The 19,229-nt window shown below is 36.3% G+C and overlaps 1 protein-coding gene across 1 annotated transcript in view; it reads left to right on the top strand.

Annotated features, from left to right (window-relative positions):
* Positions 1-18,590, top strand: part of ME1 (malic enzyme 1) — a 266,987-nt gene extending 248,397 nt beyond the window's left edge. Inside the window, exons 11-14 of the mRNA XM_044676308.1 lie at positions 1,304-1,446; positions 4,101-4,274; positions 13,802-13,900; positions 16,782-18,590. Of these exons, the coding sequence (XP_044532243.1) occupies positions 1,304-1,446; positions 4,101-4,274; positions 13,802-13,900; positions 16,782-16,952 (587 nt within the window). The 3' untranslated portion in view covers positions 16,953-18,590. The remainder of the gene's footprint in view (positions 1-1,303; positions 1,447-4,100; positions 4,275-13,801; positions 13,901-16,781) is intronic.
* Positions 18,591-19,229: the final 639 nt, after the last annotated feature.

The raw sequence follows: 19,229 nt of genomic DNA, 5'->3' as shown, positions 1-19,229 counted from the left end.
ACAGAAATACTGTATGATGAACAATTGTGAATAACAGCTATTCTCAGCAATACAATGATCCAAAACTAAGGATTCATGCTAAGAAATGCCATCTGCTTCCAGAGAAAAAGAACTGAGAATCTAATCCAGATCAAAGCAAACTTGTTTTCATTTTCTTCTGTAACTTTTTTTCTACTTGAGTTTCCTTCCACAAAAGGATTAATATGAAAAAATGTTTTACATGATCAGATGTGTAAACTATTTGAGATTGCTTACTATCTCAGCAGGGGGAAAGAGGGAAGAAGGAAGAGAGAATTTGAGAATCAATATTCTTCCAAAAATGTTGGAAATTGTTTTTACACGTAATTGGGGAAGAATAAAATAAAATTTACTAGGGAAAAAAATCACCTCAACACCCATAATTATAGCTGACTCACCATTCTCTAGACTAGAGCAACCCTTTTCCCTATTAGTCTTCTGTATATGTTCACTTAAATGTCTCCTGAAACTAGCATTTCCAAATTCAGACTTTGCACCTTCCCCAAAAAGCTTATTTCTAGTTTCATTCTCCTTTCATTGTACAACTATTGCTCTGGTCTAAAACTTCAGTCATTATAACTCTTTCCTCTCTCTCTTTTGTCCACTGAATCTAATATGTCCTATTTCACAGATACTTCCATGTATGTCTTCTCTCCCTCCTCTTTTTTTCATTTTCACTGCCACCACCCTAGTTCAGATGACCATTGCCTTTCACCTGGCAAAATAGCATATTAACTCAATTCTCTGCCTTGGATTTCCTGCTTTCTCTTCTAACCATTCAACAATAAACACTAAGTGTCTGTGATAAGCATTGAGGATGCAAAGAAATGTGAAAGAAAATCCCTGTTCTCAAGGAGCTAACAGTATAATAGGGGAGATGATATACAAATAATATTTTTAAAACATCTTTTTTTCAGGACTCTAACCTTGCCAACTTACATCCATACAATTGTTTTCAGGCAGAAACTCCATGTTGCTCAAATTCTCATTTTCTATTAACATCTAGAAATACAAATTCAGGTTCCCAATTAAACCCAATATTAATGTGTTATCAGTTGTATATTAACTGCATGCTTTTTAGTAGCATATATATACAGTTACTTAAGAAGTATTTACATTTAAGAACTCTTCCTTTTTATCACTTTAGTTTAAAGTAAGAGGCTCATATTTTAGCTTAGCCAGCTCTAGAAAATTATAACAAAATTCCTCATTGCTTTTTTAGATATTCTTCTGGGTTCTTAAATGGAAGAAATAATAATGTTCTTTATCACTATGTCTTGATTAGGAGTTGCTGCAGTTGGTGGTGCTTTCACAGAACAGATTCTCAAGGACATGGCTTCTTTCAATGAGCGACCTATCATTTTTGCTCTAAGTAACCCAACAAGCAAAGCGGAGTGTACTGCAGAGCAGTGCTACCTAATGACAGAGGTAAAAAAAAGGAGGGCAACTAGCATTTTGAAAGATAAATGTGGTCTGTCTCAAATCGTCCTAGGACTCTTAGGATAGTAAATAAAGACTAGGAAAAAGATAGCTAATAAAGAGCAAAAGATATTCATCTTTTTGAATTCTGAGGGAAAAATTGACATTCCAAAATGACATTAGAAACACTTGCATTTCTAATCTATTATTTCGTACAATAAGATATTTACATATTGAAGACTTTTTAAAAATTCAATGGCATTTGATTTTTCTAATTTCATTTTACTGACTCTAACATGATAAACTCAAAAATCTAGAATTTCAAGACATCTAAGTAAGGGGGGGGGGGGGCGGACAGGGAGAGCCTATTCCCAATTGCTTACTGAAGGATTTTGATGTCTTACCAGCTGTTCCCAAACACTGAAGTATACAATACAAAACCATAATTTTATTTTTGCTCTGCTGAGAGACCTCCTCCCAGGTTCAGGTTTTGATGCCAAGGGTGGAACCTTTGGACTGCTAGTCTTCCATTTAGCCAGCCTGTATACATGAGCCTCGCAATCTTCATTTGCTTCACAGCCTTGTAAATTAAAGTAACATTTAATGCAAACAACACTTGATCTTTTTTGCCTTCAAAATCCTCAAATGGAAACAACTGGGAAACATGGTCTTAAAGAGTAGGAAACCTTTTTAAATAGTTTATTAAGGAAATTTCATAAAATTTTGTATTTTCATATCTTATAACCAACCATCATTATGAGGCCAGTAAAGTCAGGCTGTGCTCTAAAGATTAAGAGCACAAAGAGTGTGGCTTTGAGGATTGGAGAGAGGGTTGACCTGTCAGTCTGTCAGCCTTGGCTAGCCCATAGTCCCTCTTACTGTTGGTTATGAGTCACACAAGACACTCCATCTCCAAACTTGGAGATGCTTGGAATGCTCTCTCTCCTCATCTCTTGCTTCTCTGGCTTCCTTCAAGATTCAGCTCGAATACATCCTAGTCTCTCTCCTACCCTTAGTGCCTTCTAAGATTATCTTCCTGCTACTCTGAATATATCTTTTCTGTACATAATTGTTTGCCCATGTGTCCTTATTACAATGTAAGCTCCTCGAGGGCAAGAACTATGTTTTTGCTTTTCTTGGCACAGTATCTGACATGTAGGACTTAATAAATAAATTCTTGTTGACTGACTCAAGAGTAGTATATAAGTAAATTACTAAGATCATAGAAATTTGAATAAACAAAACCAAAATATAGGCTGAAAGAGTGTCTTCTTTTCTTCTATTTTATCAGTACATATTGTGTGGACAGGGTGAAGGGGGTCAGAGGAGGACAGCTAACCAAATAAGCATTTCATGGTCCCTCTGATTCTCAGGTTTCCTTTGAAACCACTATTCTTCCTGAATATTGGTGGTTTTGAAATCTATACATAAAGTTATCATGTTGCAGGAGGAGTCTTTACTAAAAGTGAGCTACAATTCAATTTATTTATAGTAGTAAATTTCTTACAATTGGTAATTTTATACTGTGACCAAAGCTAAATATATCCAATCTGTCACCAAAGTAGCCTTGATAACATGCTGCTAATTTAAACAAAATACTACCCTATAGAGGCTCATTTGGAAATGTACTACTTTTTATTTGCTGACATAAGATTGAATCATTAGCTTCTATAGCTTAGAGAAGGAAAAAAGAGGCCAGAAAACATATTGCAAAAACTAATAGGAAGAATATTCTGAAAGATTTATTAGTCTGACTATTGCAACCTGGTGAGCAGTCTTTGATCTAAAGACTATCACTTCATTTGAGTTTTTGGACTTAACACGTTGGCTTTGTGAAATAGTCTTCTTGAGTGACAGAAACCTCTTTGTGGAGAGGATATTGCTTAAAAAAACATGTTACTTTTACCTCTGTTCTGGCACCAGGCACAGATTAACACTGTCTTCAGGGTTTGTTCCTAGCGTGAAATGCTGCACAACTGTCAAAGGTACCCTCTCCCCAGTTCAAAGCAGGTGCAGTACCCTACCGTGAAAGACCCATTGTGAAAACATGGCAATGGCTGCCCTGAGAAATGATAGGGAATAATATTGATCTACCTCACTCCTGACTATGGCAAGTAATAAGAAGATAATAGATTGCAGATATTGAATATTATTTTTAAACTGGCTATACTGATTTCTAAATTACAGTTGACCCCAAACAAGCTTGTTATTTATCAATCTACTCAAAATGCAAATATACATTTATTATACTTCTCAGAAATTTCTCTAGAAATGATGTGGGAACCTCAAATTTTACTACTGCAAATCATTCTATTTTCAAATTTCTTAATTGTGCTAGTTCATTTCAAAAGTTTTCGATTGAAGATCATTGTTGAAATATTAGATGGTAAGCATGGGTTGGCTATGCTGAAGAGCAGGATAGCGCCTATAGAGTGGACTTTGGGCACATTTTCTAGGAATGAAGAATAAGACTGTGAGAAAAGCAGTGACCTCTGACCCCTGGAACTTAGTACTCTGACACCATGGAAATTTCCCACCCTTCTTTGTGGAGGAGATTAAGAAAAAACTAAACTTTCTCTCTTAAAATGTAAGATAGCACTATTATGCTTTGTTTCTAAACATGTACAGTACAGCTTTTTTGAAATTTGTCATGTCTGTTGCAGGGACGTGGCATTTTTGCAAGTGGCAGTCCATTCAATCCTGTCACTCTTCCAGATGGTCGGACTTTCTATCCTGGCCAAGGCAACAATTCCTATGTGTTTCCTGGAGTAGCACTTGGTGTTGTAGCATGTGGATTGAGGCACATCCCTGAAAAGATCTTTCTCACTACTGCTGAGGTATGATTATGAAGTGTATTCTATGACTAGCTTAGCCTGTGAAGCATCATGTCTGACCTCTATCAGTTATCTAAATCTTCCTTTACTTAGCCCCCTCCATGCCTGCACTATCTAGATTAAGTGTCTCATCAGCTCTAGAGACTTTGATCCCAAAAGCAACATTGTAGTAAAGAATGGAGGAATGGAACAATGAATTTTGAGGCAGAGACAGATGAAATCCTGTTTCTGCTACTAATGGGGCCTATGAATTTAACCTCTCTCAGCTTAGATTTCTCCATCTGTAAAATGGTGATAGTAGTTCTTCCATTTACCTACTTAATAGTTTTAAGTAAAAGTGATAAATATTTCCTTTAGCCTTTGGGTTCTAAAATAATTGAAAATTTTAAAAGTTAAAAATACTTTTAATCGTTAAGGCAGCTATTAACATTTTGTGCCCAGTGCTCAAGAAAGTAGTGAGGAAGATAATATATTTAAAGAATATAGAACTGGGTTTGAGAACCAGCCTCCTTTCTTCCTCCACCCCTTTCCTTCAGAATATTACTAAACCTCTCTCTCAGGCCTCAGTTTCCTCCAGTAAAATTAAGTTGGATTAGATGAGTCCATGAAGTCTCTTCCAGCCCTAAAATTATGTTATTAAAGTTTTATTTTTAATACAAATATCTTTCTCTCCTCCCCATTGAAAAATAAGTTCCTTGTAACAGATATGCATAGTCAAGTAAAACATTATTTTTTGGCCATGTTCAAAAAAATAACTTGTTCCATGCCCTAAATCCATCGCCTCTTTGCCATAGATAGTATGCTTTCTTATTAATTCTCTGGTATCATAAATGGTCATTGGTTTGATTTTACAGTGTTGTTATTATTATATAAATTCTTTCTCCTGGTTGTTCTCATTTGGCTCTTTATCCACTTATAAAAGTCTTCAAAATTCTTCACTTTTATAATATTGATGTAGAACAAAAATTTGTCCTTGCAGTTTTCCTTATTCCATTCATCAGTCTGTTGTCTTTGACATCATCTATTCCCTTATTTCTTAGAGCATGATAGTATTCCATTATATTCATATTTCACAATTTGATCAGCTCTTTCCCAACTGATTGGACATCCCCTTAGCTTTCCATTTTTTGCCAGCAAAAAAATTAAAAAGCTGCTATTTCTCTCTTTGATATGATTTTATTCTAGGTAGTACATGTCAAATGTACTATTTCTTTGCTTTGATATCTCTGTGGTTAATTATAATAATTCCTATGATGATTTCTAAGAATGACCAGTTTACTTTCATTTTCTTAAATAAAATCAAATGTAATTTTGATCTGAAATTATAAATCATAACTAAGAACCCTGAAGCCTACTAAAGGCAAGTCTTCTGGAATTCTTTATATACAACAATCAAAAAGTATTTGCTCTTCAAGAATTAATGTTCTACTAGAGATAATGAGAATTAAGAATCTAAGAATATTTTCTGTTCTTAAAAATGATATTCTTAGCATTACGTATCAGATCATTTAAAATATAATCCTGTTTGTATTGCTGCAAGTATAACAGCTAAAGTAATAGCATATTTTTAAGGTTTTAAACTTTACATATCACTTTCCTTACCAACAGCCCTTTAAGTTGCAAGTATTATGTTATAAAGAATTTGGGTAATTTTGGTCAACGGAGGGATAAGGGTGATGAGGTGATTTGGAAGGGGAATGAAGGGGATAGCTGAGTATAGGGAAGAGATGAATGAGGTGTTATATAGGAAGGTAGGGGAGTGACAGGGAGTATACAGGAGGGCAGCTTAAACAGACTTATTCACTGAGGCTAGAGACAGAGGATACTGAGGAAATAGACTGAGGTTCTTCAATCAGGGAAGATATCTCTAAGGTACAGGGGGATTGGGCCAGTCAGAAATGTTTTATATCTGGCTGGAGGACTTCTCTTGTTAATTTCTAAGTCCCTTGAGGGAGGAGACAAAAGGGCTCCTCCCTGTCAGTGAAACTGATGGCTGCAGGAAGTCTCTGGTAGGTATTTCCTGCCAAGATGGATGCCTGCAGTTCCCTCAATAAATAAAAGAAAATAATTCCTTCCCTCTTCAGCCCTTGCCTTAATCTTCGATACTATGATTCACTAGAGGCTTTGAGTAGGTAACAAAGGGGATTTATTAATGTCAGGGATAATCAGAAGGAGAAAGGGGTTTAGGGTTTTGTAACAGCCACTAGAGAGAAAGCTGGGGGAAAGGTCACAGGAGGGGCTTAGACTGAGAGAGCCTGCTCTCCCAGTCAGGAAGATTTGACTGCCTTAAAGTAAAGTATTTATCAAATCACTAAATTGGGGTTAACTTGTTTAGGATGCCCTACTTGCCTACAGAATCTAAACCCACAATGTCCAATCACCAAGCCACCCTTCCTCCCAGGGCCCAAAGGGAAGTTCAGGGGAATAGCAGGGATGTAATGGAGAGATCAGGGAGAGGTCCAAATTTCCCCAAGACAAAATAAGCACAGGCTAAGCCCAAGCCCCAAAGCAGAAGCCCCCAGGCAAAGTGAGAGCCAGAAGGCAAAAGCCCTGTCAGTTGGACTTTAGCCCTATTTATAGCCTCAGGCTCCAGCGGACTTTCTGAAGATTCAAAGACCTCCAACTGTCTTTCTGTGACAGTTTGAAATTGCAGAGGCAAAAAGGCTTCTGCTAGCAATCTTGCATTACAATTATTAGCTTCACTTTATAGATGAGGAAAATAGGCTCAGAGAGGTTGTGACAAATATTGGTAACACAGCTAGTAAATATAAGAACCAGTGTTCTAACGTAGGCATTCCAATTCCAATTCCACTTCCCATTGTACCAAATCTTGACATAGTTCATGTTCTCATGTTTTAACATAGTTCACAAACTAGAAGCATGAGGAAGTAATTGGTTAACTTAAGATTACCTTACAACTACAAATCATAATTAAATCAAAATTAATAACTATGATATTTCCTATCATGTAAAATGCTACCATGAATAGAAACTATATTTGCAAAAGTCATTACATATTCAGTATTCTGCATCCTTCCCAGAGCACAATAGTCCCACTGACTATTATCCTCTGCCAGTGAGTGTCTGGAAGGAAAAATGTTCCACTACTGACTTTTCCTGAACTACACTAGGAATATAGTATTTGATGTCTTGAGGTTCCTTCAGCACAGAAAAATGTATTAAATAAAAGCAAATATTAAAAAGCAAAATAATCTTTTTCATGATGTTCTTATATTAAGGAAAATAGAATAATTGTCTCTTTATAATAGTTCCCTTGCCAGAAGAAAAAAAAATACATGTTTAGAGTTCTGTAATTAGTGTTTTTTTTTTATTCTGAATCACTCTAGCTCCCTCTAGTGATTGTTTGAATGCCCAAATTTCCTGCCCCTAAAAAGAGGTAGTAATAATTAACACAAAAAGGGACAAAGTTAAAATAAAACAGTCTGTGGATCTGGTGAGATTCCTAGGGTCTTATTTTGATCTATATAGTTTTATGTTTTCATCTGTGTTCCTGTCTCATATTTTCTCTGCCCTCTTCCATGCACTCTGCTGAATTTGACACTGACCTAACCTTAGAGCCTGCTGTCTCTTGTTTCCTATACTACAATACAATTTTAGGTCTGACCCTACTTCTTTGATCACTGTCTGTCTTCCTTTTCCTGCCCTTTAACTGTGGGTGTTCTATAAGACTGAATCCTGAACCCTAATCTGAAATATTTTCCATTCTCGGGCCTTCACTTATTACTTTCGTGCTGGTGATGATATCTCTATATAATCATATCTTTTCTTTCTCATATTTTCAGCTGCCTGACAGTTTTTTCCAAATAAATGTCTCACAGTCCCCTCAGACATTTCTGAAGCCAAACTCTTCATCTTCTCAACCTGGTTTCCACTCTTGATTTTTCCTCTGTTTATCAGTAGCACTACTATTTTTCCAGCATAGGTCTAAAGATCAAAACCTTCGAAACATCTTGACAACTTCTCCCTTACCTTCATATTTAATCAACATTTTTTTTTGCAATTTCTTGTTTCATCCTTTCATTCACATTGCTAACAGCCTAGGCCCATGTCACCTCACTATTAGATTACTAAAATACCTTGTCTCTTTCCTTGACCACTATTTCTCCTCCTCCAGTCCATCCAGGCCACCCTGAGTCTAGTCTTCCTAAAAAAGTGTTTCCCTCACATCACCCACCCAAGAATCTACATATCCATATATCATTAAGTTAATATGATTTCCCTTAGCATTCAAAGACCTCTATTCTGGCTACTGCATTATTAAAATGTTTTATCTCCCTGTGTTCTTCTAAATATTCCATGCAGGCTGATTTCTGTATTGTACCCCACATTTTCCATGTTCAGTGAGGTGACAAATGGTATGGAAAATCAGAATACTAGATTACAAACTAGAAAACATGGGTTGTTCTACCAAATCCTTAGATGACTAGCTAGCTGTATGAGCTTATATTATTTCCTAACCTCTCTGTATCTCCTTTTTCTTATTTGTAAAATAAAGGGGCTATGCTGGATTTCCAAGGCCACACTGTTTTGAAATCATGGTTTTAAGAAATTTTTTAAAAAGAAAAGAGAAGGAAAAAACAAAGCAAATTTTTTTAAAGAAACTATATGATTATTCATTTGTAAAAATGAATAATATAGAAATATGTTTTGCATGATAATACATATATAACCCAGATCAAATTGCTTTCCAGCTCCTGGAGGGAGAGGGTGGGGAGGAAAAAGTAAAATAAATAAATAAGAAATTATATTATGATGATTCTACCGTTTCTTCTGTACCTTTAGTTTTATTATTTACCTTCCTAAGAGTGGGAGAGATTTCTCTCTCTTCCTATCCCTACCCCTACTTGTAGATACCTTTCTGAAGCCTATATCAAACTTTATTAAACTGAATAAAGCTGAGCTCAAGTCCAGAATTCTTTAAGTCCTACTTGCCACTTATAGCCCTCATTCTTTTGTTTCTGTTCTATCTTATTCTTCATTTATATTGCATGTTTTTTGTAATTTAGTTGCTGTTTTGAATTATCTTCTAATTGCTACATGTAAATCTCAAACTAATATGTACATTTCTGAAGGATAGAAACATGTTAATATGCTTCTCTTGCATCTACCGTTGAACACAGGACAATGCTAAGTGGTCCTTGATGTTAAGTAGATACATCTGTGGGTATCTGTTATGCTGAACAAGCTCTCACTCCCTACTAGAGCCCCTGGAAAGGAGTGAACTTTTCTTTATTATGAGTTATTTATTTCAAAGTTAACAGAGGAAGACCTTTCTGAAATGTTCCTTAAGAGTTCTGAATTTGAACCTGATAGATTTGTTTCAAAAATATTACTGTACCGACAACTAAGTGGTACCTATAGCTATGGACCTGGAGTCAGGAAGACTTGAGTTCAAATTCAGATTCAAACTCTTACTAGCTGTGTTAACCTGAGTAAGTCATTTCAAATCTATTTGCTTCATTTTCCTCAAATTAAAAATGGAGATAATGGCAGTACCTACTTCACAGGGTTGTGCAGATCAAATGAGACCTTTATTAAGGGCAGCTCCCGACCTGTAGTACAAATTCTTATCCCTTCCCTCCCTATTAGATGGCCATTTTATGGACACAGTGAACCATGGCATGCTTTGTCGATGGTTTAATAATCAGCATTTCTGAATATCACATCATATTACCAGAAAATTATTAGCTCAATGGTAAATTAGTGGTGTGTGTTTGGTTCAAAATAACTATGGCTTTATAAGAAGTCTGTACCGTATTAATTGAAGATATGAAAATATGATAAATTCTGCAAGCAGGCTGTTGAATTCATTCTGTATACGTAGCTGTTTCCATTTCTGCTGTTACCACCCTACATCACTCATGACATCTGTCCTATGGAACAAGGAGAGTGCTTTAGTCAGTCAGCCTACTGGCATTTATTAAGTCTTTACTGTGTGCCAGGTACTGTGCTCGGCTCAGGGAATACAAAGAAAGGCAAAAGCGTCCAATAATGGGGAGGCAGTGCATTCAGCAATGTACCTATAGGACACGTGCAGTGTAAATCTGTATAAATGGAAGCTCATCTCAGCAGGAAAATCCTTGAAAGGGAGCCCTGGGATGTGTAGCATTTGGGAAAGGCTCCTTAAGAGGGGGTAGTATCTGCTTAGTCTGCAAGTTTACATGGCAGCCAGGGCAGCACATAGTTGGAGGCGCAAAGGAAGACCACCTCGGGCAGGTGTGCTGCCTCCTCCTCCCCCCTCCCCCCCCCTCCGCCCCCCACAATGGAGAACAAGGCATCTCCAGAGCCCACATGCTTCCAGTACTTGGCCCTGATTGGCTGAACCTCCTCACTGATTTCTGTCTCTTTGGGCACTTCTGCCTTCCCAGTTCTTCTGAAGTGTTATATCCAAATTAGATGTCCTCAGCACAAGACCATACCACTCCCTGCCTCAAAAATCTTTAGTGTTTTCCCATTAAGTTTAGCCTCCTTAGCCAAGAATTTAACCTTTACCCAGTTCAACTTTCTTTCCTAGCCTTATCTCCCACTCTTCTCCAGAGCATAATCCAAATTCTAACCAGAATAAGTTTCCTCACCCAAATATTACTTTGTCACCCTCATGTTGACTCTCCTTTCCTGCACCGCCACCAACATCTAGCTCAGCCAGCACCCCTTCATGTCTCCTTCCCTGATTCCCACCCCTAAGATAAAAGAGAAACCCTTCTACTTCTCGAGAGTTCACCATGTCCTTGTGTAAAAGGGAAAAAGAGGTTTTGGTTGGATATTAATATTTAAAGGTGTGGTCACCAAGAATTGAATAAATATCCATTATAAAAAGATTTTAGTAATTTATTTACAAAATATAAGAGAGAGTGGAAGTAGAGAGATGAGAAGAGGGTAGAGTAAGAAATCTAGCTAAAAGAATTAGACTACATACTCAATCCCTGGCTTTACTCCAGCAGGGCTTCAGAGGTCCCAGCCAGAGAGCCTAAAAGTCAATTAACAAGGGGTTTTAGCCACGAGGGCTTCTCCCAATCAAAGGAGCCTCCTGGAGGCTGGTACCTCCAGGGGAGGCTAAGATAGTCAGCCTTCTTCACTTGTCTTTTGTAGTTCTAAGGGAAAGATTTAAGAACAGTCTCACCAAATTCAAGGTCCTAGCCAAAGCTCCTTCAGGTCCAATCCCAGGCCAAAGAGAACTGAACTGACTGAACTGAACTATCTGGTAGTTGTCACTCTTTTAAAGGAGCTTCTTTTACATCACTTCCTGTGCCTTCCTCTTAGTTTATGTGTCTAATCACAACAGACGCTTTCCTCAGGACTGCCCAGGAGGCAGTTAGCAAATTCTGATTCATCACTCACTCTAGCATAAGTGGGTCACAGACCTCCCAACTTGTGAATTAAGTTGGGATGTTCTCACCTTTGGTGATTAGATTAAGGATGGGCAGGGCAGATTTAATTTCATTATCACACTTGTGTTCCACTGTAAGTCCTGTCTACCTCTTCATGACCAAAGGATGTGGATCAGAGTATACCAGTGCTGTCCATGCTGGTTTTTGGTGAAGATAATGGAGTGATATACCATTTCCTTCACTAGTAGATTAAGGCAAGAAGAGGTTAAGTGACTGAAATAGCTACTAAGTGCCTGAGGCCAGATTTAACTCATATCTTCTTGACTCCAGATCCAGGGCTCTCTATCCACTGAGCCACCTTGCTGCCTCTTTATCAGATCCTACATTGTTTTAAGTTGTTTGTGCACTTCTCTTATCCGCTTACTATTTCATATACCCCTTGAGGGTAGGGCTTTTGCTCGCTTTTCATCAATTCATACAAGTCCTTCCAACTTTCACTGAAACTGAACCTTTAGTTATTTCTTATGTGTCTTAATCATTTTTTCATATCCCAACCAAAATTTTGTATAGTCTCTTCTACTCAGTAGGTATACTACAAACATTTACTGGATGAATGAAATCTATGATGGGAGATTAGCATTCCCCTTTGAGTCAACTCTGCTTTTCCTCTCATTAGCCCTCCTGACTTCCTCTTTGCTCCTGGGATGTCTCCCAGAGCCCACATGGGGACAGATCTCTACATTTTTAGGCCACTCTGTGGATCAGTCCTTTGGACCATTCTCATTGTTCTTCAGTTAGCTCATATAACTCAGATAGTTGCCTGCCTCAGAGATCTCAAGCTTTTTTTAGTTACCTGCTCTTATTAATAAAAAGAATTTGAACCTGTACCTTGGCTATATGTATATTTATATATAAATTATTTGGACATATTAGTGTTTGAATAACTAAACATAATACATGCCAGTATGAAGTTGAAAAGGATGAGATAAAGATGAAAAATATTTACAATAATTTAATTTATTTTTTGGATCTTGCTTTTAAAATTATTAGTGACTTTTTTTAAAAGGTGTTAATTTCTTAATGTTAATTATTAGTAATATATGTGTTCTGTGTGACTGAATATGACTCAATGCTTTTGAAAAAGTGAAAACCCTTACCTTCTGTCTTAGAATCAATATTGTGTATTGGTTCTAGTGTGGTAAGGGCTAGGCAATGGGGGTTAAATGACTTATCCAAGGTAGCAAGTATCTGAGGCCAGATTTGAACCCAGGATCTTCCATCTCTGAGCCTGGCTCTCAATCTAATGAACTACTTAGCTGCCCCGAGTTTAACACTCTTTGATACAATGATTTGGTCTATGAATTTGAATGAGATAAAAGAAAGTACATCTTTATTTTCATTACCCCTAACTGAACTTTCTCATTTCCTTTAATTGTGAATGTAAATAATGAATCAGAATAATATTGTCAGTACTTGTAGCTTTATCACCAATAGAAATCGGTGGTTTTCTTATAAAATATGATATCGCAATGATCTAGAAATATTGTTTATGCTCACCATTACTTTGAAATTACTGTAATTAATATACCATCTATTTGATTGAATGTGATTTCAATCCTCCTACCAACAGACTGCATTTAAGTATAATTTATTTCCTTCATAATTTATTTTCCTTTATTTTTATTTTCCTATGTATTTCATTTTATGCATTTAAAATATTACTCCAAGAAGGAGTAATAAGCTTCACCAGACAACAAAGGGGGTTCATGACACAAAAGAAGTTAAGATCCCCTGATATAGAACCTCTAATATATTTGTTCTTTTTTACCTACTTGTTTTTCTTCTAGTCTAATATATAAATATTCCTTATGTTAGTTTACTATTTAGAAATTCAGAAAGATATTAAGTTGTACCAAAAAATTGGTTTCAATATTATTATTCATGTAAAGTAAGTTGCTACTCCCAGGCCCTACCCCTACACGTACTATTATAATAAAGGCCCATTTACGAGTTGAAATGTTAGTGTTTTTCACTAATGCTGATATTATTCCCAACTTGAATTCTCCAAGTCTTTGACATGTGGTAAGCACTTAAATGTGTTGACTTGTACAGAATTCCCATTATGGATCACAAATTACATTGGATGACATAAAGTTAAACTTTTTCCCATTTTATTTCTAGGTTATAGCTCAGGAAGTATCAAACAAACACTTGGAAGAGGGTCGTCTTTATCCTCCTTTGAAGACCATTCAAGAAGTTTCCTTCAAAATTGCAGTGAAGGTAAAACTTTTCCTTTTGCTTCATCCTTCTTGAATTTAAATCTGATTATGTAAAATATGTATATTCATAATTACCACAGGCTGATCCTTTACCCTCTCTTAACTCCCATATCTAATCAGTTGCCAGACCTGTCCATTCTTCTTTTAGCATTCCTTTCCCTTCTCCCTCCAATAACACAGCTACTCCCCTAGTTCTTTGTTTCTCATTTGAACTATGCCACAACCTCCTAAAGCAGTGATGGGCAAACTTTTTAAAGAGGGGGCCAAAGGAAAGGAAATGCTCATCTGTCAGTCTGTTTCTAAGGCAACTCTTTCGAAGTTTCATTGTATTGTATCCTACTCGTTGTATTCATCAGATTAGGAATAATGTCATCCTATCAGAACATTTAAGGGGGCTGCATCTGGCCTAAGGGCCGTAGTTTGCCCATCACTGTCCTAAACTGATCTCCCTCACATCTATTTACTCTTTCCCATCCATACAGATGCTAAAATATTATTCCTTACAAACAGTTCTATGTCACTCATCTTCAAGAATCATCAGTGGCTCCTTTTTTTTCTCTAGAATATACAAATCCATCAACCTAATATTTACTATCCAAAACAATCTGGTCCCAGCCTACTTTCCTTTTCTTTAATTTCTGAAGTTAAAAAAAAATGACCAAGCATTAATTTTCTCTTCCTCCCAAATCATTCTCTCCTCCAAGCAAAACTGATTCCTTTGTTGACCATATCCAAAATTGTAAGTTTTATTCTACATCTTGAATTCCTTTCCACTTCCTCTATATAAGGAAAGTATGCTTCATCCTCATACTTCTAGAATCAAGACCAGTCACTGCATTGATCAAAGTTCTTAGTCTTTCAGAGTTGTTTGTCTTTATGGTATTGTTGTTGTTGTATAAATTGCTCTTCCTGGTTCTGCTCACTTTGTATTAGTTCATACAGGTCTTTCCTAGTAGCTCTGAAACTATCCCTTTCATTATTTCTGATAGCACAGTAATATTAAATGGTACTCATGCATTATCATTTGTTCAGCCTTTCCCTACTGGTAGGTACTGCCATAGTTTCCAGTTCTTTATCACTACAGAAAGAGCTCCTGTGAACATTTTTGCATATAGTTTTCTTTTTTTTTCTTCTTTCTTTGATCTCTGTGCATTATAGACTCCACTTCTGGGTGGAATCAGTGAGTCAAAGGATATGTGCAATTTAGTGATTTCATTTAAAATCTTCTTGCTCATAATATTTGACTATCCACCAGTCAGAGAGTGACTATTGTTCTTTGAAAATTGAATCAATTCCTTAAATATCTTGAAAATATGACCTTCATCAGAAAACTTGCCACAAAGATCTTTCCCCCACAGTTAATTGTTTCCTTTCCAATCTTAGCTGCACTGGCTTTATACAAAACCTTTTTTTTTTTTTTTTTTTTTTTACTTTATACAATCAAAATTATCCAATCCTCTCTATTCATTGTTTAGTCGTGAACTCTTTGCCTCTGCCACAGACCTGAATCTTGGCATACCTTTCTAGTCTTGTTTCACAGTGCTTCCTTTTATGTGCTCTTAAGTTCCTGCCAAATTGTTCTACTTGATAACTGATAATTCATCTTCCATTTATATCCTTTTCTACAGGGGTAGCCTCCAAAGCCTATAATGTACTTCATCCTTAAATCTACATCTTAGAACCCCCCCTACTTAAAGTTCTGCTTCATGAGAATAAATGAAGCCAGAAGGGTGGTGATGGTGATCCCTAGAATACAAATATTCAAACTTATAGTTATTTGTGTACATGTCTTATCTCTACCCTCAAGCTTTATTTCCTGCCCACAATTTTCCATGGGGTCAGGAACTCTTGCATTTTAAAAAATAAAATGTTAAATAGTTTTATTCCCATCCTAGAAACAGGTTGGGGATTCTGGTACAGTGCTTTGCATATAATAGTTTTTAAGTCAGTTGAACTACATGGGCTAAAAGATAATTGAGAGACTAATCATCACTATATAAATAAAGACTAGGTTCATTTAGCATGGAGGAGTGAGAGTAATAGAAGGCAATTTGTGTAATCCACCATTTGTGAATAGACAGAGGGTTTTAAAATTCAAGACTGGAGATGGAAGACAAAGAATGACTCAAATATCTCATAAATTCATGACTGACCCAGCCATTTTAGACTTTTAAAGATGGGCTTGCAAATATAGGAAAAGTTGGGATTGGTATAGGCTATCAAACTACTGATTTTACTATTAATCATTTAAATATAAACTCATTGGTTAGAATGTACCAATTTCATGGCATTTATTCTCACTAAAGGACATAATTCTATTAATTTTATAAACATTTCATATGCCAAATTAACTTTTGATATGGTAAATTTTCTTTTGGAGTCTTTACTTTGATAATAATAAGTAGTATATTTCTATCTCAGTTTATCTGGTCTTACAAAAATCTAATACTTTTCTATCTACAAAACCTACAGAGCTTCACAAAAAAATAATTATTGAACACTGAGACAAAGATAATTTTCCATGTTAAGGCAGGAAACTCCTGTGAGTAATCTGCTATGGACTGTATTCTGTCAAGTTTGGATTTAGGAATTAGCTACTGACCTTGCATTCTGGGCCTAGCCTCTTTTAATATCTGGGTAAAATGTTATTTCAGAATTGCTCATTGGTTGGTCCAATTGCAATGGTAACTAATTAATTGATTACAATCAGTTACAGATTTCTTTAAAAAAAAAAGTTGCTGATTGATATGGTATGACTACATAAGTATAATAGCTTCTGAGTCCAGTAGATATTGCTCTTTCTACTATGCCATGCAACTAGCTACTTCTATAAATTTGATATGTTTATTGAAATATAAACATACACTTTGTTATATTTCCAGATTGTGGAAGAATCCTACCGTGATAACTCAGCTACTGTCTATCCCGAGCCTCAGGATAAGGAAGAATTCATCCGCTCTAAGATTTATAGTACTGAATATGAAAAGATTCTACCTGACTGTTACACTTGGCCTAAGGAGGCTATGAAAATACAGCCTGCAATTCAGAACTAGAAGCACAGGAAAGTAGCATACATCTGTGGCTCTATTAATGACATCTTGAGGAATTTTCTTCTTTGTCAAAGAGAAACACTTTTTATAGTGATTGAAAAAGCTTGCAAATTAAGATAGTTTTTGGTTAGTAACCTTATAGTTTAATTTTATCTTTTAATTAATTGACAGTCATTATTCCAGGTTAAGATAAACAGCCCCTTGGACAGCAGTCCTGTGTTTGCATTTTGTTTGTTCATATTTTCAATATTAATCTTTCTGTCCCAGGTTCTTTTTAAAAGTTGTTGTACCTACTGAAAATCTCATTATTTTTACATAGTGCACTGGGTAGTAACACTAAAACTAGCAATAAATCAATATAAGCAACTTTAAAATATGTGGGTTTTTTGTTAACCATTTTGTTCAGCTACTCTTTTTTATAAGAATAATAAGTTTGGGGAACAGAGCCTTTATACTTATAACAGAAACTACAATGTCAGTATCTTTGCAGTTTCTAAAGAAGTGACTTCTCAGGTTTTCATCAATAGCCCTTGATTATGATCAGTTATGCAACTGATTTAAAACATTTTTGAGAAGGCTCAATCAATACTGTTTACAGTGCTTTGTACAACTCCACATTTTTTTAATTTCCTTTCCATCATTCATCTTATGCAATAATGCTCCACTTTAAATACTTCATTCCCTGAAAAGAACTTGACCATCTCTTTAGACACACCTTCCCACCCTGCAGCTGTCATGCTTTGAGGAAAGAGATCACCCCCATATCCAGTGGAGGTTCATCCCTATTCTCTGATATAGCAACTGGGAGATAAAGAAGGCAGACAAAGAGAGGGAAAGAGGTTCCTTGTAGCAAGACTCCCTACGACTGAAACGAAGCTCAGTAGTACTCAGAACAAGTTGTCTTGCCATAAGGTTCAGTGCTATAACTCCAAACTAACTGACCACATCCTTCCCTATTTCCCATCATCTACTGTAATGCTCTCCATTGTTAATTCAGGTAATTGAGAGTTAACTGTATTGCACTAAAATAATCTTCCTCTGCAGTTCAAAGGAAAATTAGAATTAATTTTTAAAATTATTTAACAATATTTCCAAAAGTCACCTTTAGCTTTTTTTTTTTAGTTTTTCTCTATAAGAAATAGTCTTACATCAAATATAAACCATCATTTTAAAGTTACCATGACAGCTGCAGAAGAGCATGTCACAGGATGCTGAAATGAGTGTGATAAAGAGTTTGACTGTAATAGTCAGCAGTTGAGCCAATGAAATAAGTCCTCAAGCTCAGGTTTAACAATCATTTATTATTTATCTATTGAATTATTTTATTAAGAAATTTTCTTAGGTAAAAATGTACTGGAAAAATTCTTTCTATAGAGTTGAAGACTATACCAAATGTTTTTAGGGACTAGGAAAATGGAGTGGTAGTGGCAGAAGAGATGTTTTGAAGGGTATAAGTCAATGGAGATATCTAAGTGGAATTGCTTTGGGAAAATAGAGTGAATTTCATAACTTTTGCCTATTTCCATGTTTTCTCATAGCTCTAATAAAACCTATTTACCTATGCAAAAAGATTGTAAAAACTATAAGATATGTAAATGCTTGACTAAAGAATGAATTAATAAAATAATAAAATGCCTCTGACCTTTCTTTTTTATAAAAGTGATTACTAGATGGTGGCCTTGTGTTATTTGATATCATGGGTTTTAAAGAAACATAAGGGGCAGTTGGTGTAATGCAAGATTGCTAGCAGAAGCCTTTTGCTTCTGCAATTTCAAACTTTCACAGAAAGGCAGTTGGAGGTCTTTGAATCTTCAGAAAGTCAGTTGGAGCCTTGCCCAGTCCTCTCCCGATTTTCCCCAGCCTAGAGGCTGTTTTACAGGTAAGAGAGACAATGGTTTTAATTGCCGCTGGGCTGCGAATTATTTTGCTCAATGCCCCGGGCCTGGTGGCCCTTGCTGGCTCTGATAGAATCCCGGAGCCCAGCCAGACTGTCTCTGCCACTGATCTCCATTCTTGACTTGCTGATCCTGCTGATTCTGCTGATGCTGCCATCGTTCCACTCCAGAACCTGAGATTTCCGGGAAGGAACCCAGTCCTGACTTGCCGAGATCTCGACCTCCAGAGACTGCTTCAGCTCTGCCGCAAACCATTTGGGTAGTATATTCCCTTTTTTCCCTATTTCTAGCCTTCCACGTGTTTCTCTAAAGACCTAATTTGGCCACCCACACAAGCTCTACATGGGATTTTCTACAAAACTTACTTTAAGTTTTTCTCTAGCCC

This window comes from Gracilinanus agilis, chromosome 4, assembly GCF_016433145.1.
Source record: "Gracilinanus agilis isolate LMUSP501 chromosome 4, AgileGrace, whole genome shotgun sequence".
NCBI classification, from domain to species: Eukaryota; Metazoa; Chordata; class Mammalia; order Didelphimorphia; family Didelphidae; genus Gracilinanus; species Gracilinanus agilis.
Note: the sequence above shows the minus strand (reverse complement) of the source record. Positions and strands in the feature narration are given on the sequence as shown.